The sequence below is a fragment of the Mustelus asterias genome, chromosome 22 (genome assembly GCF_964213995.1).
Source record: "Mustelus asterias chromosome 22, sMusAst1.hap1.1, whole genome shotgun sequence".
Taxonomy (NCBI): Eukaryota; Metazoa; Chordata; class Chondrichthyes; order Carcharhiniformes; family Triakidae; genus Mustelus; species Mustelus asterias.
The window spans coordinates 52,974,125-53,000,643 of NC_135822.1; the positions used below are offsets into that span (position 1 = coordinate 52,974,125).

A 26,519-nucleotide genomic window follows, 5' to 3' on the forward strand; every position below is an offset into this window, starting at 1 on the left:
ATAAATGACAACATTCCATTTCCTTTCCTAACTACTTTCTGTATCTGTACACCAGCCGTTTGTGATTCATGCACGAGGACGCCCAGATCCCTCTGCACCTCAGAGCTCTACAGTTGCGCCCCATTCTGGTAATTATCTTGATCTTTCTCTTGTACTCTGAATAGTTTAGGGAGAAACTTTCCTCAGTGATTGGAAAAAATAGGTGGTGATAGGTGGATCTCGGGGTGCTTATTCATAGAACCCTGAAGGTGGCAAGGTACGTGAATAGGAGAGTTACGAAGACATATGGGACCCTTGCATTTATGACTCCTGGTATAGAGTATAAGGACAATGAGGTAATGTTGGAGTTGTACAGAATGTTGGTTAGACCACAGCTGGAGTACTATTGGCAGTTCTGGTCAACTCTATGTGGGAAGGATGGGATAGCACTAAAAAGGAGTACAGAGGAGATTCACCGTTGTATTGCCTGGGATGGAGCGTTTGTATAAAAGCAGAGACTGGGTAGGCTTGGATTGTTTTCTCGAGAGCAGAAAAGGCTGAGGAGGATGGGGGGACATGATTGTGGTTTATAGGATTATGGAGAGTATGAAGAGGGCGCATAGGAACCAGCTGTCCCCGTTGGTTGAAGGGTTCAAGCACGAAGGGGCAAAGATTTTGCGCAAGGGGCAAGAGATTCAGAGGAAATTTGAGAAGACAAATACACTCAGAGGTTGGTGGGAAACTGGACTGCACTTCCTGGGAAGGCAGTGAAGACTGTAAACTTTACAACTTTTCAAAAATATTTGGATGAGTACGTGAAACATCGTAATTTTCAAGGATGAGGAACAAGTGCAGGAAAAAGGGAATAGCACGACTTCACTCGCAATTATTGTTGGTGCAGACTCAATGCAGCCTTTTCTGTGCTGTACGACCCTATGACTCTGTGACTTCCTGTCGGAACTTGGAAGGAAATATGCATTCACTCCCAATGGTGCGGTGCAGGGATCAGTGTTTAGGTCTCAGCTATCCAGAATCTACATCAATTATGTGCATGTAGGGATCAAATATAATATTTCCAAAATATCCGAATAATAGAAAGCTAGATGGAAATCTGCGTTGTGAGGAGGATACAAATATGTTTGAAGGGGATATAGAGAGGCTGATGGAGTGGCCAAAAGTTTGCCAGGTGGACGACAATGTGGAAAAATGTGGGGTTATCTAGTTTTCTGGAAAAAACGGAAATTGAGAGAACTCCCAAGATATTTTGATGTCCCTGCTCATGATTCACTGAAAGCCATGATACAAACACGTAAAGGTTTACATTACATTTGTTACCTTGATGATTTGAGTTTCGGAGCAAAGGTGTCTTACTGCAATTACATACAGCCTTGGTGAGACCACATCTGGAGTACTGTGTACGGTTTTGGTCTCCTGACTGAAGGAAAGATGTACTTGGCATGTAAAGAAAGTTCACTAAATCATTTCCAGGGACAGATGGGTTGGCCTATGTGGAAACAAAATGTTTATCCTCAGGCCTTCAGAAGAATGATAGTTGATCTCAATCATACATACACTACTTTTACAGGCCATTTGCAAGAAGGATGTTTCCCCCAAGCTGTAGGGTCTGAAACCTGGGACACAGTCAGAGAATAAGGGGCAGTTATTTCGGCTGGGATAAGAAGTATTTGATTTCCATTAGAATGTTGGTGAATCTTTGGAATGCTCTGCCCAGAAAGCTGTGAGGAACAGTCATTCAGTTAGTGCAAGATTGAGCTCGATATATTTCTAAGTATTAAAGTCATCAAGGAATGCAGGGATAATGTTGGAAATGGTGTTGAAGTCGAAGGTCAGCCATGATCACATTGAATGATGGAGCAGAGATAAAGGACTGAATGGCTGATTCCTGCTCATATTTCTTAACGTTCTTATTGCAACAGGACTGGAATGTAGGAGTTGGGAAATTTTGCTGCAGTTTTACACACCCTTCGTTAGACCACATCGAGAGCAATGTGTAGAGTGTAGTGCTCTTTACATAAGAAAGGATAGAATTGCATTAGAACTAGTTCAGAGAAACTTCAGTCGACCGATTCCTATGGTGGAGAAGTTTATTTTACAATGGTAATTTGAGCAGTCTGGAGCTTTATCCGTTAAAGTTCAGAAGATTGAAAGGTGATCGCATTCAGACAAATAAGCTCCTGCAGAGGTGAGACAGGGTGGTTGCTGAGAGGGTGTATCTCCTCGTAAGAGAGACTAGAACTAGGGGACCAATTTTTTAAAAAAGTTCTGCCTCTTAACACTGAGATGAGGAGAAATTTATTCTTAAATTTCGCTAGTCAGTGCAATTCTCTTCCCTGGAACTTAGTGCGAGCAAAGTCATTGAATATATTGATAGATTTTGGATTGAGAAGAGAATTATGGGCTACAGGAAGTGACAGAAAGTCGACTTGGGACCACAATTAGATCAGCCATAATGTTACCAAATGATGGAGCTGGCCCGAGGGACTGAATGACCTACTGCTGCTCCAAGTTATTTTGTTCTTATTCCAACAAGTCCTTCAGTCTGTTCTCTGTGACCAGTGCTGGATACATAACCTCTATGTGTTGTACTCACCAGACGTTCTGTTTTTCGCATTCATTAGGCCACTCACTCTCTCAACTCCACAACCCATGTCACCAGCAGTGATTACCCGCTCTGCCCCCAGGCCTGCCTGATCCACCACTTCATCTGCCATTGAAGTAAGGATGGCAAGATCTAGACGTCTCCACTCGTGTTCACTCATTCCCTGATATTGTTTGATCGCTTTCTGAACACAAATTACAATTGTTACTCACCCATCAAACACATGCACCAGTAATAACAATAGCTCAAATTCTCATTTTTATTAATTACGAATTATTGTGCTCAGCAAGTTGTTCATTTTTATATCTCAGTTTAGTTTTTAATTGAAATTCATGCTGTGAAAAGCCATCATTCTGAAATTTACTCATTGGTTCCTTCAGTGAGGAAAGTATTGAAATGTCCCCCCGTTCCCTCCATGTGGAAAACGTGGTCAAACCAGCTCCAGCCAAAGCTTGTGCCAGTCTCAACGGACATGTCTCTGACAGTCAATGTTGCTGTCTTTCCATTGCCAGTGTCTGGATGGAGATGTTGTTTCCACAACTTCACTCTCATGCTTATTAACATATCAGACTGTGCTGCACTCACCGTGTCAGAACACATCAGGACATTGATCCGTTTCCCACACGACAACCACATGTCTCACAACTGCTCACCTCCCAGTAATCTCCATGCAGACTGGTTTGAATCGATGGGATAATCTTTCCCTCCGATCCTAAGGGAACAGGACCACCCTCCGAGCCCGAGCAGCTGGGAGGGGCCCCTCCGGGGGCGGGGGCGGGGGAGGAGCCCTTGCTCAGCTTTCTGTTATTTCACCCCGTCATTCAGTTAGCAAAGCTCCCGCAGAACAGCTGTATTTGAAAGTCCTGCTGGCTGCCTTTGAATATGGTGCCAGCATTGCCTGAACCGGTACTGCCCCCTGCACAGGCTGCCTGAGTGGACACCTCCCCCCTGCCTGTCAGCCGTTAATTGTCCGCCTCTGAAAATATCACCTTCATAACTCTGCCTATCCTGCCCACACGGACACACCACCCATTTCCAGTCCCCATGTTGGCAGTTCTGAGCTTCTGGTAAAATCACAACCTTTATCTGCAACCTCACCAACCCATATATCAGGAGATACTGGATAGGTGCAGGAAAAATAGGGTTGTTGTAGTGGGAGACTTCAATTTCCCTGGTATAGACTGGAAATCGCTGAGAGCTGGGACTCTGAATGGGGAGGAATTTGTAAAATGCGTACAAGAGGGTTCTTTGGAACAATATGTAGATAGCCCGACTAGAGAGGGGGCTATACTGGACCTAGTATTGAGGAATGAGCCCGGTCAGGTCTTCAAAGTTTCGGTTGGGGAACATGTGGCAAATAGTGACCACAAATCTGTTAGCTTTAGGATAGTGATGGAAAAGGATGAGTGGTGTCCCAAGGGTAAGGTGTTGGATTGGGGGAAGGCTAACGTCAGTGGGATGAGGCAGAAATTGGCAGCTCTTGATTGGGAGAGGCTGTTTGAGGGTAAATCCACATCTGGCATGTGGGAGTCTTTTAAGGAACCGTTGTTAGGGCTACAGGACAGGCATGTGCCTGTAAAAAAGAAGGATAGGAAGGGTAGGATTCTAAAACCGTGGATAACCAGGGAAATTGAGGGACTAGTCAAAAAGAAAAGAAAGGCGTATGTTAGGTCCAGGCAGCTAAAAACGGAGGGAGCTCTGGAGGAGTACAAAGAAAGTAGGAAAGAACTCAACCGGGGACTTAGAAGGGCAGAAAGGGGTCACGAAATGTTCTTGGCAGACAGGATTAAGGAGAATCCCAAGGCATTTTATTCATATTTTAGGAACAAAAGGGTTGTCAGGGAAAAAAATCGGACCTCTCAGGGACAAAAATGGGGAATTATGCTTGGAGCCCAAAGAGGTAGGGGAGATCCTAAATGAATACTTTGCGTCGGTATTCACAAAGGAGAGGGATGTGTTGGCTGGGAGTGTCTCGGAGGGGAGTCTTGAACCGTTGGAGAAAATCTCCATTACAAGGGAGGAAGTGTTAGGTTTGTTAGAGAATATAAAGACTGACAAATCCCCAGGGCCTGATGGAATCTGTCCAAGGCTGCTCAGGGAGACGAGAGATGAAATTGCTGGGCCTCTGACGCAAATCTTTGTCTCGTCACTGGACGCAGGTGAGGTCCCAGAGGATTGGAGGATAGCTAATGTGGTCCCGTTATTTAAGAAGGGGAGGAAGGATAACCCGTATATTTATAGGCCGGTGAGCTTGACGTCCATGGTGGGGAAGTTGTTGGAGAAGATTCTTAGAGATAGGATGTATGCGCATTTAGAAAGGAATAAACTCATTAACGATAGTCAGCATGGTGTTGTGAGAGGGAGGTCATGCCTCACTAACCTGGTGGAGTTTTATGAAGAAGTGACCAGCATGGTTGACGAGGGAAGAGCCGTGGATGTCGTCTATGTGGACTTTAGTAAAGCGTTTGACAAAGTCCCTCATGGTAGGCTGGTGAAAAAGGTTGGATCTCATGGGATAAAGGGGGAGGTGGCTAGATGGGTGGAGAACTGGCTTGGCCATAGAAGACAGAGGGTGGTAGTGGAAGGGTCTTTTTCCGGCTGGAGGCCTGTGACTAGTGGTGTTCCGCAGGGCTCTGTATTGGGACCTCTGCTGTTTGTGATTTATATAAACGATCTGAAAGAAGGTGTAACTGGGCTGATCAGTAAGTTAGCGGACCACACAAAATTGGCAGGACTTGCAGATAGTGAGGAGCATTGTCAGAAGCTACAGAAGGATATAGATAGGCTGGAAATTTGGGCAAAGAAATGGCAGATGGAGTTCAATCCTGATCAATGCGAAGTGATGCATTGTGGTAGAAATAATGTAGGGAGGAGCTATACGATAAATGGCAGAACCATAAAGGGTGTAGATACGCAGAGGGACCTGGGTGTGCAAGTCCACAGATCCTTGAAGATGACGTCACAGGTGGAGAACGTAGTGAATAAGGCATATGGCATGCTTGCCTTTATAGGACGGGGCATAGGGTATAAAAGTTGGGGTCTGATGTTGAGGTTGTATAGAACGTTGGTTCGGCCGCATTTGGAATACTGCGCCTAGTTCTGATCGCCACACTACCGGAAGGACGTGGAGGCTTTAGAGAGAGTGCAGAGGAGGTTTACCAGGATGTTGCCTGGTCTGGAAGGGCTTAGTTATGAGGAGAGATTGGGTAAACTGGGGTTGTTCTCCCTGGAAAGACGGAGGATGAGGGGAGACTTAATAGAGGTGTATAAAATTACGAAAGGCAGAGATAGGGTGAACGTGGGAAGCTTTTCCCCAGGTCGGTGGTGACGTTCACGAGGGGTCATAGGTTCAAGGTGAAGGGGGGGAAGTTTAACACAGATATCAGAAGGACATACTTTACACAGAGGGTGGTGGGGGCCTGGAATGCGCTGCCAGGCAAGGTGGTGGAGGCGGACACACTGGGAACGTTTAAGACTTATCTAGACAGCCATATGAACGGAATGGCAATGGAGGGATGCAAAAGAATGGTCCAGTTTGGACCAGGGAGCGACATGGGCTTGGAGGGCCGAAGGGCCTGTTCCTGTGCTGTATTGTTCTTTGTTCTTTGTTCACCACAAACTGCATTCCCAAACCACTGATCATCCCATGTCCCTCCCGAGCCATCCCAAGTAAGGACATGATGATCCTGTGATTTTTGTCCTGTCCCATCATCACTTTTTCATTGAATCACTTCTGTAATTCCAGTTTGTCCTTTCTTTGTTTCTTCCCCAGCCACCCACCGCTGTCACTTCACACCTGTCAATTCACTGCCATTTCCCAGTTCCAACGAAAGCTCAAACTGTAATCCTGTTTATTTCTCGACAAATATTTCCCTAACCTGCTGTGCAATTCCAGTATATTCTATTTATATTTCATTTTCATTCTATATAAATGAAAGTTATGTTTTTGGAATGTCTCACACTGTACATTATTATTGTTATTAACATTATTACTTAAAACAATGGGGATTTACCCTGAATCTTGTTCCTTTCCTCTCTGATCCGCAGTCTGGATAATAACGCTCCCACAGATTCTTGTGTTGAGGATCTCGCCTCCGCTCTCAGTACAAAGCAATCACTGAGGATTCTGAACCTGGAATCAAGCTCCTTCACAGACCAATCTGTCGCTGCTCTCTGCCGCCTCACACAGACCTGCAGGAGTCTGGAGTGGATCTGGTGAGTGTTTTTGTTAATTTTAATGTAATAATTAAAATATAAATGAGATATTAAGACATAAATTGGCCTGCATCTTCAAAGCAGTGACAAATGACAGGCAGATTGCCACTGCGTGTGCAGGTTCTCCCAACCTGAAACTGCTACATATCTCGCCTGGGATCTTCAGCACAAGGACTCCGGAGGGCTCCATTGGAACAGAGTAGATTCGTGGAAAAGAGGCCACAAGTCCTACGTACACCACAGTGACCCTGGGGAGCTCCATCAGAGCAGAATCGGGGAAGAGCGAGCACACACCCTATTTACAGCGCAGTCACCCTGGGGAGATCCATCGGTGCAGAGAAGAGTTGGGGAAGAAAGAGCACATACCTTATTTACAGCACAGAGACCCCAGGGAGCTCTATCCGAGCAGAGTCAGGGAAGAGAGAGCAAACACATTATTTACAGTGCAGTTACCCCGGGGAGCTCCATCAGACTAGAGTCTGGAAAGAGCGAGCACACACCCTATTTACAGCACAGTGACCCCGAGGAGCTCCATCACAGCAGAGTAGAGTCAGGGAAGAGAGAGTACACACCCTATTTACAACACAGTAACCATGGCGAGCTCCATCAGAGCAGAGTAGAGTCGGGGAAGACAGAGCACACACCCTATTTACGGCACGGGCAGCTAGTTGCTAAAGTTAATCAATGTTCATTGATGGTTGAGGGCACGGGTTGGCTGATGGGTTGGGTGAGGAATGTAAATGGCTGAGTGGTTATTTGGTGGATCAGGAGATGGCCGAAAAGGTAGTTGCAAAAGCTTGGGTGGGTTAATTGGGTGACCATGAGGGCAGTGGCGGGGTATTTGGTGGTCAGGAGACTATTCAGGTTCACTCGGGTGTTGGTTGAGCAGGGGGTGGGGCCGGTTGATGTGATGGGATGGGTATAGCCTGATAAGGAGGATGGTTGGGCCAATGGGTGAGAGGATTATAGTGTCATATTAGGCATCCAGAGATTAGGTCAGCAATGTAGTGAGGTGAAGTTGGAGTCATGTCAGGAGCATCTGGTTGGACAGATTTGCTCATAGAGGTAGTTGCAGGCCATCAGGAGAGAGCAGATTTGAGGTCATTGGTTGGGCAGTTGAAGTGGATTGCGGGGGGGGGGGGGGGCGGAAATGCAAGCCGGGTGGTGGGATGTAGTGTGGTGGTGAGTAGGGCTGGTTGGTGACTGGGGTTATGGAGTTATCCAAGTTTTACTCGGATGAACATTTCCTGGGTAGCTATCCAGTTGAGTCATACAGATCTATCCCTGGGCCAGAATTTTAATTTGCTCATGTGGGCAGGTGTCCAACCTGGAAGTGCCTGCAATTGTGTGAAAAGGAGGAAAGCAAATGTTGTCTCCTTGTTCAAGAAGGGGAGTAGAGACAACGCTGGTAACTATAGACCAGTGATCCTTACTTCTGTTGTGGGCAAAGGTTTGGAAAGGATTAAAGAGATAGGATTTATAATCATCTCGAAAGGAATAATTTGATTAGGGATAGTCAACACGGTTTTGTGAAGGGTAGGTCGTACCTCGCAAACGTTATTGAGTTCTTTCAGAAGGTGACCAAAGAGGTGGATAAGGGTAAAGCAGTTGATGTGGTGTACATGGATTTCAGTAAAGTGTTTGATAAGGTTCCCCACGGTACGTTATTGCAGAAAATATGGACGCATGGGATTGAGAGTGGTTTAGCGGTTTGGATCAGAAATTGGCTAGCTGTAAGAAGACAGAGGGTGGTGGTTGATGGGAAATGTTCATCCAGGAGTTCAGTTCCTAGTGGTGTACCGCAAGAATCTGTTTTGGGGCCACTGCAGTTTGTCATTTTTATAAATGACCTGGATGAGGGCGCAGAAGGATGGGTTGGTAAATTTGTGGACGACACTAAAGTCGGTGGAGTTGTGGACAGTGCGGAAGGATGTTGCAGGTTACAGAGGGAGATAGATAAGTTGCAGAGCTGGGTTGAGAGGTGGCAAATGGAGTTTAATGCGGAAAAGTGTGAGGTGATTCACTTTGGAAGGAGTAACAGGAATACAGTGTACTGGGTTAATGGTAAGATACTTGGTAGTGTGGATGAGCAGAGCGATCTGGGTGTCCATGTGCGCATGTCCCTGAAACTTGGCACCCAGGTTGATAGGATTATTAAGAAGGCGTACGGTGTGTTAGCCTTTATTGGTAGAGGGATTGAGTTTCAGAGCCATGAGGTCATGTTGCAACTGTACAAAATTCTGGTGTGGCCGCACTTGGACTATTGCGTACAGTTTTGGTCGCCCATGATAGGAAGGACGTCGAAGCATTGGAAAGGGTGCAGAGGAGATTTACCAGGATGTTGCCTGGTATGTTGGGAAGGTCTTATGAGGAAAGGCTGAGGGACTTGAGGCTGTTTTCGTTGGAGAGAAGAAGGTTAAGAGTTGACTTAATAGAGGCATACAAGATGATCAGAGGATTAGATAGGGTGGACAGTGAGAACCTTTTTTCTTCGGATGCTGATGGATAGCACGAGGGGACATAGCTTTAAATTGAGGGGTGATAAATATCGGACAGATGTCAGAGGTAGGTTCTTTACTCAGAGAGTGGAAAGGCGTGGAATGCCCTGCCTGCAACAGTCGTGGACTCGTCAACATTAAGGGCATTTAAATGGTCATTGGATAAACATATGGATGATATTGGAATAGTGTAGGTTAGATGGGGTTTAGATTGGTTTCACTGGTTGGCGCAACATCGAGGGCCGAAGGACCTATACTGCGCTGTAATGTTCTATGTTCCATGTTCTATGTAGTTGTGGGGTGTGGATCCCACCATCATCACACTCTGGTTTCAGTCATTGAGCAAGAGTCAGATTTGCACCCGCCAACAATCCAGATGGCAATTTAACCCATGAAGGGGCAAATTGAATGCAATTTGACGTGGCCCGCCTGCTTTTACAGTCAGCGATCAGGCGATTGGCATCCTCTATATTTTGGCTTCAACTTTGATCCAGGGCGGTATGAAGTGTCCGAGCTGAAATGAAATTTGAAAGACCTGCCTGGGTACTGAGGCTTGTGTTTGAATGTACTCCTTCGACACACACTACATAGTGCATGGCTACGAATGTGTCACAGTCCTGTAGCTCCCTGAGACAGCGGTGCTGCCCCTAAATTATGCTAAATGATCAATACTATTTTCCTCAAACACGTGTTGTACAAGCTCGCCTCATTCTCACCACGGTTCTGAGTAACTGAATGGGTTTATTACCGACTACCTTATAGTCATAGTCCCAGATTTGGTCCCTCCTATCCATTCAGCCGCACACCCCCCCCCCCCCCCCGCCCCCCCCACTTCCCCTCGTCCCTCTCCCCCACAACCCTACCCCCGCTGTCCTTTGACCGTAGCGTCCATTTAATGTCCAATGTTCCCCATTTCAAATATGGATTCCATTCCTTTTCGGAAGTTACAATTCGATCTGCTGCTGGCATCCTATCAGGCAGTATGTTCCGAGTCCCAAGAACTTGCTGTATCCCACTACTTTTTCTACCAGCTATGGTTCACCACCCTATTACAGTGGAAATATTATCTCATTGTTAACCTTATCAAAAACCATTATCATTGCGAGCACCTCTATTACATCTTTGCTTGTCATTCTGTGCTCTGCCAAATATATGACGTTGCTGAATTGAGGATTGGGATGGAGTGTGAGTTACGCAGGCAATGGAGGTAATCTTGTTCATCGCAACCGGATGCTTCGTATTTAGCGAGCTATAGAAGAGAGCAGCCTCTGAAAGTGGTCCTCAGCTCAGTAGTATACACAGTCAAACAGTATCGAATGAAGTTAACGTGTTCTGTAAAGTTCATTACCTAATATTAATGGTGTCAATAATTTCATTTAAGCCGAAGTAATAAACCTTTGGAGAGGCCTTCGTCGAGTTGTGCATTATAATGTCGCCCCACTAGTCGGAATTTTGTCTCGAAATCAGGAGATGCAAGGATCGACTCTTTCTCCTGAGATTTGAGTTCATAATCTACGTGATACTCCCGAGGTTAGCGAGTAGAAGTTCGGCATTTTCAGAGGTGCGGATCCAATACGACGAGCACCCTGTCTCGCTGCATGTAAGTGACTCAAGAGCAAAGTTGGTACAGTAGGGGAGTTCTCAGCAGTATACTGAGCCAACATATATCCTCGGATAAGCGCCAAAAAAGTCCAACTGCACAGCTGGGACATTCATTTCAGTTAATGGGAGTTTCCTATGTATCAATTGGTCGCCGCGTTAGCCCATCAAACCAATGACTAGACCTTATCGTATTATTCCTTGATGCAAAGAAGATTTGCAACTTTCTGAGGTCGGGAGTGACGCTTTATGAATGGATGATGTTGTTTTCCCTATTTATCGTCTCATCGATTAGTGACCAAAACGAGAATCAAACGGATGTTTTACCTGGCAGGAATATTCGCATCTTACGGGGATTAGTCGCCTTCCATGCTATCGATTGCAGCAGGGAAGTCTGCACGCTGAAGAACGCTGGTTATCGGCATATGTTCTGGTACAGACAACGACCAAATCGGGAATTAAACGCTCTTTTCTATCAGGCTGGAGCAAGGGCTGTCAACAATCATACCTCTGAGTCGTTTGGGGCTCTCAGAACCAGCAGCACCCTGTTCAGTATCGAAGTGAGAGATGGCGTAGCCTCTCACATTGCTATCGATTTCAGCCCTTATACTATCACAGCGCTTGAGAAGGTTGATCCACAGCAACGAAAGCCTGCACCCAGGATTCATTTTCCACCGCCAAGTGGCAGAATTCGATAGTTTTTTGGAGTTGAATCTGATCGCGTGGCTGAGCCGGCAATTTCAATGAACTTTTCAGTAAGTTCTTATCTCCTGCCTTTGCCCATTAGCCCTGAGAGATACCTCTTTCAAGAATCGAGCCAGTTTCTTTATTGGTAAAATTGGTTCACCACTGGGATACTGCATTCCACAACCTCAGACATAGTGACATTAAAAAAAACTCACCATATCCCAGCTGATCCTTAAATCTGTGTACTCTGTTGACCGAGTATTTTGTCACTGGAAGCAATTTGTCCATAATTGCACTCACAAAATCCTCAATATTATTAAAGGATTCTCATAAATCTCCCGGTAAATTCTGTTTCTAGGAAAACAATCCCATCTGTTTCACTCTCTCCACATTAGGGTAGACCCTCGCCTCTGATACAGTACTAATAAATCTGCTTTCCACATCCCTTAGAGCTTGACACAGTTCCAAAATGGTAGTTCCCAAAATTTGGCACAGCGCTTCAGGATAATGGTGACTTCTAATAGTTCAACATAATCTCCTGCAATTAATATATGTTTTTATTAATAAGGTAAAGTTGGATTTCTTTGTTGTCTTCTCATTTGGTCCTTGCACTTCCAAAGATAGATACGTCAACAGGTCCCTCTTGCACTGAATCTCCCCGTTATTCATTTGCATTGTCAGTTGATAGCATTGGACTGAATGACACTCCTTAATTTCTACCACAAGATGGCAGCACAATTGGGAAACAGAGCTCTGAAAACCCACCAAACCACCCAATCATTCAGACGGGCAATTTAGTGCGAATAATTATGGACTTGGTCGTTCTACCATGTGGACGAAGAAAGAACGACTTTAAAATGGCTTTAACAACAATAACGACACTAAAAGCAATATTGGTTTTAAAGGGCTATTCTGGCAGAGAGTTCTGGCTGGGATTCTCGATCAAGTTATAATTAAAAACAGATGCAGGTTGTAAAGTTGCTGTGAGCCATGGCCTGGTCTGGGAACTGTGATCTGAAGCTTCCTGTGTTAACCAAATATGGGGAATTGTCTACTTTGAGTTAGACCTGTTGGCACCAAAGTTCCATGTTTGTTTGTGAACTGCATGCTGTCTGAAACAGGAGTAATTTAATTGGCTGCTCGAGCCATGCGATCCGTTTTCACTTATACCATTGACTGGGTGCCTTATTAAAGCAAATATCAAAACAGTTCTCGCTTATATTCCATGGACAGACTAGCAAAACTCACGTCAATGGAAACCAACTGAAGTCAGAGACCAACTCTTCACTTGTCCAATGCACTCGTAAAACAAAGGGAATTGCTGGGGTTGTTGGAGGTCAGTCACCTCCCTCCCAGGACATCATTGCATGGGTTGCTGGGGGTATCTCACGAGGCCGAACCTTATTCATCTGCTTCATCAATATCCGTTTTTCGATCGTAAAGTGATTACAAATACACAATATTCAGCACCATTCTCAATTACTCAAGTACTGAAGTACTTCGTTTCCAAATTCAACAAAGTTTGGACAACATTCAGGCTTGGAGTGATAAGTGACAAGTAATATTGGCACCACAAAAGTTTCAGGCTGTAACGATCGCCAAAGGGAGAACAAATAACTATCGCCCGGTCACAAATCGTGGCACTGCTCACTGAATCCGTCACGGTCATCTTTCTAGGGGTTACTATTGAAAGGAAACCGAACTCGATCAGTCATATAAATAATGTGGCAGAGGCTGGGTCTGAGACGTGAAATTCTGAGGCGGTTAACCCACTTCCTTACTCCCCAAATCCTGTTCACCATCTCAAGGGATCAATCGAAAATGTGATGGAACACCGTCAACTTCATTAGATGAGTGCAACACCAACACTATGAAGAAGCTTGACGCCATCCAGGACAATGCAGCTTCTTGATTGATAATCTGTCACATTTAACACTCAGTCCCTCCACCACTGATACACAGTGACAGCAGTGTATACTATCTGCAGTATGCACTGCAACAACTCATCAGCAACAATCCCAACCCGCGAACCAACAAGCTAGAGAGACAAGGGCAGCAGACACATGGGAACAGCACCGGTTGAAAGTCGTCCTCCAAGCCACATAGGAACCTGACCTGGATCTATATCGCCGTTGCTGCACTTTCGTTGGATAAAATCCTGGAATACTCCCTAACTTCACCGTAAGCGTACCTGCACCATATGTGCTGCAAGTTCAAAAAGGCAGATGAGAATAAGCTGATGATGGGATGAGATGAAGAAAGGTAGGTGGAGGGTCATGCGGATGAAGAGAGAATCATAGACTGCCTGCACTGTAGAAGAGGCATTCGGCTATTGAGTCTGCACAGACACCCCGACAGAGTATCCCATACCCTATCCCTGTAACCCATTTTCAAGTCTAACCGAGACATTTAGGGATACTTATTTGGCATGGCCAATCCATCTAACCTGCATATCTCTGGGCTGTTGGAGGGAACCGGAATGAACATTTATTGGAACTTTCTCCTTATGAATGCATATTTGAAAAATGTCTTTGAGAGATGTATTTTGTATTCATTCACGGGATCTGGGCTTCGTTGGCTAGACTATCATATATTGCCCATTTCAGTCCTCTTTAGACTCAAAGGTGGTGCCAGAGGGCAGGGAATATCTACCCAAGAAGCGATGAAAATATGCAAGGCACTGCCATATGAATTTGCTTGTGCTGAATAGCACATATGGATTTAAGTGGTGCTTGTCAACGATAGGACGAGATGAGGAAGAATGGGATGGGAATGATGTGAGGATAATGTATGGTCCTTTCAAGGCGTGGGGCCCGGGATCAGTGGACTGAGTGCTCTTGATACGTTCCCAATTATTCCACAATCCGTTAAATCATATCAAAATGCATTCCAGTTTCAAACAGAGGAAGTTTAATTTCCTGACTCGGAGCCGACTTTTAAAGGGCTAAATTATACATTGTGCTGAACTCTTGGATGCTTTGCAAATTCTTCAAAAGTCACAGAGAGTCTGTTAGAGAATTTGGTGAACAGTTTTCAACAAATGTTTAAACGGTTGTCAGGTGCCAGGTGTGCAGTGAGTTTGGTATCTGAAGAGATGTGGCCATTTTGCACTCTGAATCATCCGTGACATGTTTAAAGAACAAAGAACAAAGAACAATACAGCACAGGAACAGGCCCTTCGGCCCTCCAAGCCCGCGCCGCTCCCCGGTCCAGGATTGAATCCTGAATCCAGGATCCCCGCCCAATTTTCAAGCCTATCTACATCCTAATATCCTATCCACCGAGCTGTCCCTCACAGCTATGATGCTTTGTTCATCACAACCTATTAACTCACCCCCACCCCCCCATTCCAGACCATGTGATCTCCAGCGAGAGGCGAAAACCCAGAGTGAAAACCCCAGGGCCAATATGGGGAAAAGAAAATCTGGGAAATTCCTCTCCGACCCCCTGTGGCGATCGAAACGAGTCCAGGAGATCACACTGGCCCTGATCAGAAAATGCTTCCCAACCCTATTCATTTCCACTTCTGCTTTACGAACACCATATGAATTCCCTGCTAAGGTTCGAAGATTAAACAGTTCATGTTTGGGTGGCGGGGGTTCTTCTCTTGCAGCTGTGAAAATGAGGGGAAATTTGAAATAGATTTCGGAAATCGTGAAATGGTTTGATAATGTAAATAATGATGCACTTTGCAGAACCTGACAGGATCGCCGTTAACTATAGAGCATTGACTTGAGGTGAATAGCAACAAAAACCAGAAATGAAGCATGGAAATATCGGAGTAAATGTGGGCCATTCGGCTCTTCGAGCATGCTTTGCCATTCAACTCGTTAATGGGCGTCCTACTTCACGCCACGTTTCCCGCACTATAGCCATTTCGCATGATCAGTAGAGGAGTCGATGAGCAGTTAATCCTTTTCCACGGTCAATTGTTTCATCTGGAAATGGCACTGTCTGTAAGGACACTGACAGCAAATTCGCCCGTAAGTTTTAAAATATAATTGGAAAATGTATGAAGCGGGTATTTTTAGTGTTATTTGCAGCAGGTGAAGGACGGCACGGTTGGACATTGGTTAGCACCGCTGCGTCACAGCGCCAGGGAGACAGGCTCAATTCCTGGCTTTGGTCACTGTCTTTCTCCCCGTGTCGACGTGGGTCTCCTCCGGGTGTTTCGGTTTCCTCCCAGAGTCCGAAAGACGTGTTGGTAAGGTGCATTGGCCATGCTAAATTGTCCCTCAGTGTATCCGAACAGGCGCCGGAGTGTGGCGACTCGGTGATAACTTGATTGCAGTGCTAATGGAAGCATACTTGTGACACTAATAAATAAAACAATGAAGAATATGATTTCACCAGTATGCTCTGTGAAAAGGAAAACTCTGACACTATGGACTGAATGCCCTTCTCCTGAGTTGTATCAGTTTATAATTCTATGATAATCAGAGTCAGACTTGTCTCATAACGTGCAGATATCCTAACTGAATGGCTATCGCCAAAAGTTATGCGTATTTCTAATACTGAATAATATATTACAAGTCGTAAGACAGAGGAACAGGATGACATAGAAAGACACAATCTCATGTGAAAGAAAGCGAAACCGTCATAGAACCAAAGAATCTTACAGTGCAGAAGGAGACCATTGGACCAATCGATTCTGCACCGACCACAACCCCACCCAGGCCCTATCTGCACAACACCATGTATTTACCCTACCTCGTCCCGCTGACATTAAGGGCAATTTAGCACGGCTAATCCACCTAACCCGCACATCGTTGGACTGTGGGAGGAACATCGTTGGACTGTGGGAGGAAACCGGAGCACCCGGAGGAAACCCATGCAGACATGCGGAGAATGTGCAAACTCCGCACAGACAATGTGCCAGTGTGCCATCGTGCCACCAATCAACATTAATAAAATAAGTAAACAGGCTTTATATTATTTATTTAAATGTTGGAATGTAATGAATGGCTTTTAGGGTATAGATTGATAACAGCTATAGATAGAGCTATAGATAGAGCGAAATATAGATAGATAGATAGATAGATAGATAGATAGATAGATAGATAGATAGATAGATAGATAGATAGATAGATAGATAGATAGATAGATAGATAGATAGATAGATGATTGATGGATAGATAATGATTGACAGGCAGGCAGACAGACAGACAGGTAGGTAGGTAAGTAGGTAGGGAGTTAGGTGGGCAGCTATGTATGTAGGTAGATAGGTAGCTGGGTAGATCTCCCATTCGGTTTGAGGATCCATTTTGGGTTTTTGCTGAGCTCTTCCATCTCGCTGAGTCACTGTGTAACTCCAGCCGCAGTAACACACGGCGGAGTAATTGGCCCACAGACTGGAGGGCTCCAGATAAAAGTGCTGGGTTTTCTAGCGGTAAAACCGTCCACCGCACCGGAGGTGGTAAGTTGTCCAGCATATGAATAGAAAATGTTCTGTGACTCACGGCCAAAATGCCATCTATACCGGTAAAAAATACTGCGAGCATCTGCTTTTGCCTAAATGCATTCGATGCTGATTCGATTGGCCGGGGAACTGGATATGTAAGCTGGACGCTGTTGGACCAGCACGACCGCGAAATCTGTAAAGCAGAGAGAAAAAGCAATGACGTTATCATTGAGACTCTTTGAAGGGATACAAGAGCGGAGAGATAAAGTGAGAAGGGAGGCGAGAATGAGAACTAAGGCAGTGATAGATATAGAGGAAAAAAGAAGGGAGAATGAGAGGTACAAGACTACCCGAGGCAGAGAGAGATAAAACAAAAGATAATCGATCAAGTATAAATGGGTTAGACTGGTATAAAGAGAGAGAGAGGAAACACAGGGGTGCTGAAGGAAAATCTGACGAAGGAAGGGTCAAACGAAAGAAGGAAATGAGAGAGAGAGAGGTCGTAAGAGAGAAGAACAGAGTGACATAGAGAAAACGACAAAGTGACAAAGAGATACAGAGTCAGCAAACAGAGTGAATCCACACTTTGAAGCGGTGTGAACGAACTCGGAAAGCGGATCAAACACTAATCGGAACACACAGGGGAATAACAGTGAGCATCACTGGTAAGTGTGTTTAACTGCACGATTTCTCAAATTCAGGGCAGGGAGTGAAAATCTGTCCCCTTCAAGTTGTTCGACGGATAAGTGCAAGGGACCAAATTCTTATTGGCCTTTGGCTCCGAAATGTCATTTCCAGGGTGTAGCTAATATGTGTTCAAGATATTTAATTTTCGTTCCTTAACAGCAGCTTTTGAAGTTATTTTAAACCTGGAACAGTTAGAGTTAATCTGGATCATTCGCCAGCTTCTCAATGAGTGGTAAGCCTAATGCTGTTTATGCCCGCTCGCGTTGCAGTCACTTCCGTGTCTGGGTCTAACTGACTGCATAGCGGATATGTTGCTGGTGTAGTGATATAAAAGAGGAGGCTAATGATCGGCGGCCATCAGTTTAGCTCCGTCTCCTGGCCGCCAATGGAATCAAATCTGCAATAAAAAGCGGGTATCAGGATTAGTGTCAATGAAACTATCGGATTATGGTAAACTCCAACTAATTCACTGATGTCCAGAAAGCAAGCAAATCTGCCATCGGCACCCGGCCAGGCTTCCACGTGATTCCGGATACAGGCCAAGGTGGTTGACTAGCTGTCCACATGGTTTAGCCAACAAATCAGATGTGAACCAAGCAGCTCGCCACTAATTTCTCAACAGCTTTAATGATGGACAGTATGTTTTTAACATGCTGCTGACGACAGCATCCTGTGAACTTAAGCAAAGTGTTTTGCATTTTTCATTCCCCCCTCGCAACCCCCCACCCGCAACATCTGTAATTTTGGTTCTGCGCTGAGCGGCATTCTATACTGCATCGGATTGTTGTTACTTTTTTCAACATTCTTCCGAATGGACAATGTCAACCTTTGCACTCCCAGTACGACCGAAAAGCATACGTAATCCTCAAAAAAGAAGTGAAGGGACGGTTCATTTCACAGAATCACAGTTTTTCTTCCGACTCGAGCTCAAGTCAGGGAGAAGGTAAATGTCAGTACGTTGGATCGTGGCCTGGGGTGGGCGGAACATTAGGATGGACTGGTGGCGAGTCCGAGGTTGTGGGGGCGGGGCGGGGCAGGGTGGTCAATGAGGCGGTGGGGCGTGGTCAAGTGATAGAATAATAGATTCATGCAATCATAGAATCCTACAGTGCAGAAGAAAGCCATTCTGCCCATTCAAGCCTGCACCCACCACAATCCCACCCAGACGCGTATCCCGATAATCTCATGCATTTACCCTAGCTAGTTTCCCTGACACTAAGTGGCAATTTAGCATGGCCAATTCACCGAACCTGCACATCTTTGGAGTTTGGGAGGAAACTGGAGAACCAGAAGAAACCCACGCAGGCACGGGGAGAATGCGCAAACTGCACGCAGACAGTAATCCAAACCTGGAATCGACAGGCAGTCGCGGAGCTGGGGGAGGGGTAGTCCGGCAGGTGGGGGTATTTGGGGAGGGGAGGTGGGTGGTGGAGTTTCAGTGGCCCAGGAGCTGAAAATAGCTTTAATGCCTGCAGCTTTTCCCAGGAAACTATTCTGTTGAGAATCTCGGAACAATCTCACGTCTCCGGTTTATATCGGAGCATTAGATGGTTCCAGGTGCAAAGTAATTGCCCATCCGGAATTCAAAATTTCCGGACCCTTCCCATGCAGCCGTTTCCTGGAGACTTCTTGGTGAGATGGCGTCAGAAGACTGGAAAATTGCAAACGCTGCCCAAGGAGTGGTGAGAATAAGAAACTCATTACCTCAGGAAGTGGCTGTGCCGAATAGTATCGATGGCATTAGCGGAGAGCTGGTTAAGGTGGAAGGGAGAAAGAATTAGAGGTGTCCTTGATAGGGTGAGATGAAAAGAAATGGGAGCGGGGTGATATGAGAATAATAAATGGGTCTTTCAAAACGCTGGCCCAGGATCAATGAGCGAATTTATCTTGATCTGTGGTCTATGATTCTATGATTCTTTAGGTCACGTTAGTGTTGTTGTCCTGCTTCAAGCAGCATTTCCCAACTGGGAACCGAGATTTAAAGGGTTAAATTCCTCACTGTGCTGAAGACCTAAGTGCTTTGAATGTTGTTCAAATGATACAAGAGTCTGATAGGGAGGTTAACGGCTTCCACCAAATGGTTATACGATCTTCGGGAGCCAGGTGTGCAGTGAGATTAGTATCTGCACAGATGTCGCCATTTTGCACTCTGAATCATATTTGGCATGTCTAAGGTTCTAAGGTTAACCATTCCCTGTTTGGGTGGATTTCTTCCTCTTAGAGCAGTGAGAATAAGGGGAAATCTGTAAGAGATTTTGAAAATCATTACACGTTTTGATAACACAGATAACGAGAAACAGTGCCAGAGCTAATATCATTGGACAGGATGGCCGTTAAGCAGCGACCATTGCTTCATATTGAATTCCAAAATAACCAGATCGGGAACATCGAAATGTATGATCAGGAGCAGGACATTCGGCCTTTCGAGCCCGCTTCCCCATCAACTTGTTTATGGTTGCTCTATTTCAACGCCATTTCCTTCCCATATCTCTTGATCAGTAGATAAATAGGGGATCAGTAGCACATCAGTTAGAGATCAGGTAAACGTTTCACCATAGCGAAATTTATCCGGTGGATTGTCACCACCTGTAAGGGCAGTGGAAGCAAATGCCATGGAAAAAATGAAAAGGTAATTGGCGAAATATACGACGCGCAATATTTGGAACAGGTCAGGAGAATATGCATTAATCAGATAGCTCTTCCATAAAGCAAACTCTGGCATTATGGACGGAATGCCCTGCTCTCGAGTGCACCAGTTCCTCGTCACGACTGCAATATCGTGAATACCTTGTGGCAAACCCCCATTTTTATTCATTCATGGAACATAGGCGTCACTGGCTAGGCCAGCATTTTTGCCCATCCCTAGTTCCCTGATGGCAGCTGAGAGTGGGCCATATTGCTGTGGCTTGGAAGTCACATGTAGTCCAGCCAAAATAAGGATGGCAGATTTCCCTCCCTAAAGGGCATTAATAAACCAGATGGGGTTTTTTCCGCCAATCGTTTCATGGTCAGTTCATTCTTAATTCCAGATTTTTTAAACTTAAATTCCGATTCCACCATCTGCCACAGTGCGAATCGAACCCGGGCCTCCAGAACATCAGCTGTGTTTTTGGATTATGAGTCGAGTGAGAGTAACATTCGGCCAGCGCCTCCCCCTACTGGACAAGCAGGCTTGGAAAATATGCAATGGCACAGTCGCGAACTATGTCTAATTGATTGTTCTATATCTCTGGTCCTTCTTTCAATCATATAACTAATCAATTTAGCCCACCTCGAAAACTGTTTGTAAAATGACAGAAATTCATAATTGAATTGTAAAAATTAATACCGTTTGTATAATATGAAGTAAAAGAGGTGGTGATTCAACGTTAGCAAAAAAAAAGGATTTATATTACATATGTAAATATTGAAAGTTGATGAATGCCGAGAGATGGGTAAATAAAGATGTTGACAGCTCAGCAATTTATGACAGTTGGATGCATCGATAATAGATAGATAGATAGATAGATAGATAGATAGATAGATAGATAGATAGATAGATAGATAGATAGATAGATAGATAGATAGATAGATAGATAGATAGGTAGGTAGGTAGGTAGGTAGGTAGGTAGGTAGGTAGGTAGGTAGGCAGGCAGGCAGATGCTTGTCATTCGTATGCACTTTGCAGATGCACTTCGGGTTTTTGTCGAACACATCTACCTTTATGAGCCACTGTGTAAACTCCAGGCGCAGTAATACATGCCTGAGTGATACACACGCAGGCTTGAAGACTCCAGGTTAAAATGCGTGTTGCCCGCTTTTCTGGCGCTGAAACCGTCCACCTCCCCTTTGGGAATGATCTCCGTGCCATAGGAGTAGAAAAGGTTCTGAGGATCACGATCAGGGTGCCATCGATACCAATAGAAAGCGGAGGCAGCTGTTGCTTTTACGTAAACACATTCGATACTGACTGCAGTGCCCGGGGAGCTGGATATGTAAGCTGGAATCTGTTGGACCAGGACTGCCGCCACATCTGCAAAACAGAGAGAAAATATGGTGATATTAACCTTGACACCCTTTAAGGGTATACAAGCATGGAGAGCGAAAGAGAGCGAAAGCAAGAATGAGAGCCGGAGAGTATGGCAATGATATAGTGATAGAGAAAGGGACTAAAACAGGCAATGAGTGAGAGGGGAGAATGAGAGAAATAAAGACAAATAGAGAGAGAGGGGCAAGAACAGATTAAACCAAGCACAATCGATAGGGCATGAAGGGATTGAATGACATAGGGAGGAAGAGAGGAAACACACAGAGCCTCTGAGAGACAAGCGGACGAAAGTCGGGTCAACTAGAGAAATAGATCAGGAAAGCGATCGAAAGAGAGAAACAGAGTGGCAGGGAAAGAAAAACAGAGTGACAAACAAGGGCTGCAGCAACAAAGAAAGACAGAGGGCACCTATACCTTCAAGCTGTGTGAAGAAGCGTGGAACGAAGATTAAACCCTAATCGGGACATGCAGGACAAAAACAGTGAACATCACTGACAACTCAGGCCAGTTCCACCTTACCCGGTAACAGCAGCAACAGAGCCCAGAGCCGAGACTCATACATCTTTAAAGAGTATTTGAGTACAGGATTTCTCAAATTCCGGACAGTGAGAATGTCTCCTCCTCCAAGTTGTTCAATGTAGAGGTGCAAGCGACCACCTTTTAGTGGGTTGGTTTGCACATGCCATTTCCGGGGTGGAGCTAATGCGACTCAGCACATCTACTTTTCGTCCTTCCCTCGCAGAGTCTAAAGTTAGTTTAAACCGACACCACCAGCTTCTGAGTGTTGGATTTCGTCCGAATTCATCTAGCAGTTGTATCCATTACTCGGTCTATCCCTGCTTTGGGTCTTTAAATGCAGGGCTGTTTGTCGCTCTAACACAGCACAGTAGAAATGTTGCTGGTCTATTACTGCAGAAGACGAGGTTAACTGATCTACGCACATGAGTTTCACACCATATCCTGGTAGCAAATAGGATGAAATCTGCAATACACAGACTGCTTTCAGTATGAGTGTGCATGACACCCTGGTTTTTCGTAAAAGCCTCTCCGCTTTACTAATGTCCAGTAGACAAGCAATTCTGCCATCCTTACTCGGTCTGGCCTCTTTACGATCCGCCGCCGATAGGCAAATGTGGTTGAGTGACCATCCCCTGGGGTTGTTCTCCCTGGAAAGACGGAGGATGAGGGGTGACCTAATAGAGGTGTATAAAATTATGAAAGGCATAGATAGGGTGAACGGTGGGAAGTTTTTTCCCAGGTCGGTGGTGACGTTCACGAGGGGTCATAGGTTCAAAGTGATGGGGGGGGGGGGGGGGGGAGGGGGGCGGGGGGGGGGGGGGATGTTTAACACGGATATCAATGGACGTATTTTACACAGAGGGTGGTGGGGGCCTGGAATGTGCTGCCAGGCAAGGTGGTGGAGGCGGAGGTAATCCAATCCGTTGGCAAGCACCAATTTCCCAAGGACTATTAAAGGACGATAATTGCTAGTGATGCTAGCTCTCCATGAATGAGTTAAATTATTTTTTTTCCCATCTCATTCTGCCTGTTTCTCTTTCTAACCTGAGTCACAGGCTCTACGTCGTCTGTTTGCTGTTGGTTTAGAGGTTATAGAGGTTTACAGCATGGAAGCAGGCCCTTCGGCCCAGCTTGTCCATGCCGCCCCTTCCCCCCCCCCCCCCGCCCCCTTTTTAAGCACTAAGCTACTCGCAATTGCCCGCTTATGGCCCATATCCCTCTCCATCCATCTTACTCATGAAACTTTCTAAACGCTTTTGAAAATAAAAAATTGTACCCGCCTACTACTACCTCTGGCATCTTGTTCCAGACACTCATCACCCTCTTCGTGTAAAAAATCCCCCCCCCCCCGACCCTTTTGTAACTCTCCCTTCTCACTTAATACTATGCCCCCTCGCTTTAGACTTCCCTACATTTGGGAAATATATTGACTATCTAGCTGATCTACGCCCCTCACTATTTTCTCGACCTTTATATAATCACCTCTAAGCCTCCTATGCTCCAGGGAAAAAAGTCCTAGTCTATCCAGCTTCTCCTTATAACTAAAACCATCAAGTCCTGGTAGCATCCTAGTAAATATTTTCTGAACTCTTTCTCGTTTATTAATATCATTGCTATAATAGGGTGATCAGAACAGTATTCCAAGTGTGGCCTTAGCAATGTCTTGTACAACTTGCTTTGCTCCGACGTAGTTTGCCAGTTTTCAATCGCCAGGAACAGTAAAGCGCCAGCCAGTTCATTCCATGCAACGAACAAAGAACAATACAGCACAGCCTCTAAGCCCGCGCCGCTCCCTGGTCCAAACTAGACCATTCTGTTGTATCCCTCCATTCCCACTCCGTTCATGTGGCTATCTAGATAAGTCTTAAACGTCCCCAGTGTGTCCGCCTCCACCACCTTGCCTGGCAGCACATTCCAGGCCCCCACCACCCTCTGTGTAAAATACGTCCATTGATATCCGTGTTAAACATCCCCCCCCCCCGCCCCCCTCCCCCCCCCCCCCCCCCATCACTTTGAACCTATGACCCCTCGTGAACGTCACCACCGATCTGGGAAAAAACTTCCCACCGTTCACCCTATCTATGCCTTTCATAATTTTATACACCTCTATTAGGTCACCCCTCATCCTCCGTCTTTCCAGGGAGAACAACCCCAGTTTACCCAATCTCTCCTCATAACTAAGCCCTTCCATACCAGGCAACATCCTGGTAAACCTCCTCTGCACTCTCTCTGATGCCTCCACTTCCTTCTAGTAGTGCGGCGACCAGAACTGGGCGCAGTATTCCAAATGCAGCCGAACCAACGTTCTGTACAACTGCAACATCAGACCCCAGCTTTCATACTCTATGCCCCGTCCTATAAAGGCAAGCATGCCATATGCCTTATTCACTACCTTCTCCACCTGTGACGTCACCTTCAAGGATCTTTGGCTGCAGGCTGGAACGTGGCAGGTGAAAGGTCGAGTCACAGGATCTCAAGGCGTAGAAACGTTGCAATGTTCCCAAAAGGTCGATCCTGTTGGTGCTGTCAGAATGGAAAAGGAGCAAGAACTCTCGGCTTGAGAGTTGCCGATACCAAACGAATCTCCTTAACATTTATACTCTTTTGGGGTAATCGAAGCTTTTCAGATGTTCCACAACCTGTTACCAATCTGTTTAATCGCCTGGAGCATGAATATCTTTCATAATGGAGAAGGCCCACGTTTTCAGACAAGGGGCTACAGAGAAGCGTGCGTTGTCTTCTGAAGAGGATAAATGGAGGGGAGGGTTATTTCAGGCTTCCACTGATGAGTAGGTTCAACAATTCGGAGAGTCTGGAGAATTCTTTGCGGAGGGGGAGAGACAGGCTAACGTTAGATTCAGGAAAGGTTCAGCAGTTGCCAATCAGATTGTACGGTGCGCGGGGAAATCCTCTTTCCATTTCGACACATTAGAACGAATCTATTGAAGTTATTTACAACATCGTTTCTCAGTTGAATTCTTGGAGAATATGGGGAATATATGTCAATTGCGGAGATTCGAAAAACGTTTTCACAAAAAATGCAGGGATTGCAAATACGTTCACTCTTAAATCCGGGTTATTTGTGTTGATGGTGTGTCAGATGCTGCTTTCTTTATTTTCTTTATTTCTCCCGCGCCCATTTCTCTTTTTGTCCCTTGCACCCGCCTCCTCTCTTATTTCCCCTCCTCTTTCTGCTTCTCTTCATCACTCCCTATATCCTGCTTTCGAAAGAATTCTGTTACTCTGTTGCAAACGTTGAGATGCTAGGGACAGTGAACCGAGCAGTCAGATTGCAGTTTTGGTCGGACCTAAATCATTACATTATGTTGGACGTTTACAATGAATATTTCCAAAGTCCAATGTCTTGGAAATCACTAACGCAAGGTGGTAGGAGTACAGATAGCATAATGGAATGATAAAATGTGACAGAATAGAGGGAGGCCATTCAGCCCATTGTATCTGCACCGGTATCCAAAAGAGCTACCCAGTTAGTTCAATTCTCCAGCCCTATCTCTGTATCCCTTCTAAATTCATCACTTTAAAATTGGTATCCAGCTCTCTTTTGAAATGGCCAATGGAATTTGCTTCCACCACACTCAGCTTACTCCAAATCCCAAAAGCTCTGAGTAAGAAGCTTCTCTTTATCTCACCTCTGGCTCTCTTGCTGAACGTGTTGACATACTGACCCCTTAGGCATTGACATACGAAATAGTAGAAGCAGAATATCCTTCCTTGCACTGTCAAAATTGTGCATAATTTTGAACATCTCAATAAGGGAATCGCATAACTTTGTCTTATCCATGGAGAATAAGCCCAATTTCTGAAATCTTAACTTGCATCTACAGATCCCCATTACCTGTCGAAATAGGGAGAATGTCTGGTGAAAAGTTTAATAAAACACTGGTTAGATTCTGCCTGAGGTGTTGTATTATGTTCTGGCTCTGTGCCCCAAATTCTCTCCTATCCACTGCAAAATCCCTGCTTTACGACACCATCCCCAATACTCTGTCTCTATTCTCCCCTTTCTTCTCCCTTTCATTGTCATGCTTCTTCCTGCTTTCCATTCCCGCCTTTTCATCTTTTCCTTCTCTCCTGTTATTCACACTTTACCAGTTATCTCCCATCAGCGCTCATGCTCCACTCTTTCTACAACCCGTCCATCTATATTCTATTTCCCAATTAGCTCATCTTTGCTCCACAACCCACACCACAGTAACTGTCCCCTCCTTGCTGAATCTCCCCTCTCCTACTCCTGTTTCTCTATTTCCTTCTAATCTCTCCTTCCTC

At 45.4% G+C, this 26,519-nt stretch overlaps 1 gene segment (V, D, J or C); it reads right to left on the reverse strand.

Annotated features, from left to right (window-relative positions):
* Positions 1-21,387: 21,387 nt before the first annotated feature.
* Positions 21,388-22,325, reverse strand: LOC144509697 (immunoglobulin kappa variable 3D-20-like). The segment is given in 2 exon segments: positions 21,388-21,698; positions 22,233-22,325. Coding segments are annotated over 2 exon segments (354 nt in total).
* Between the last annotated feature and the right edge of the window lie 4,194 nt (positions 22,326-26,519).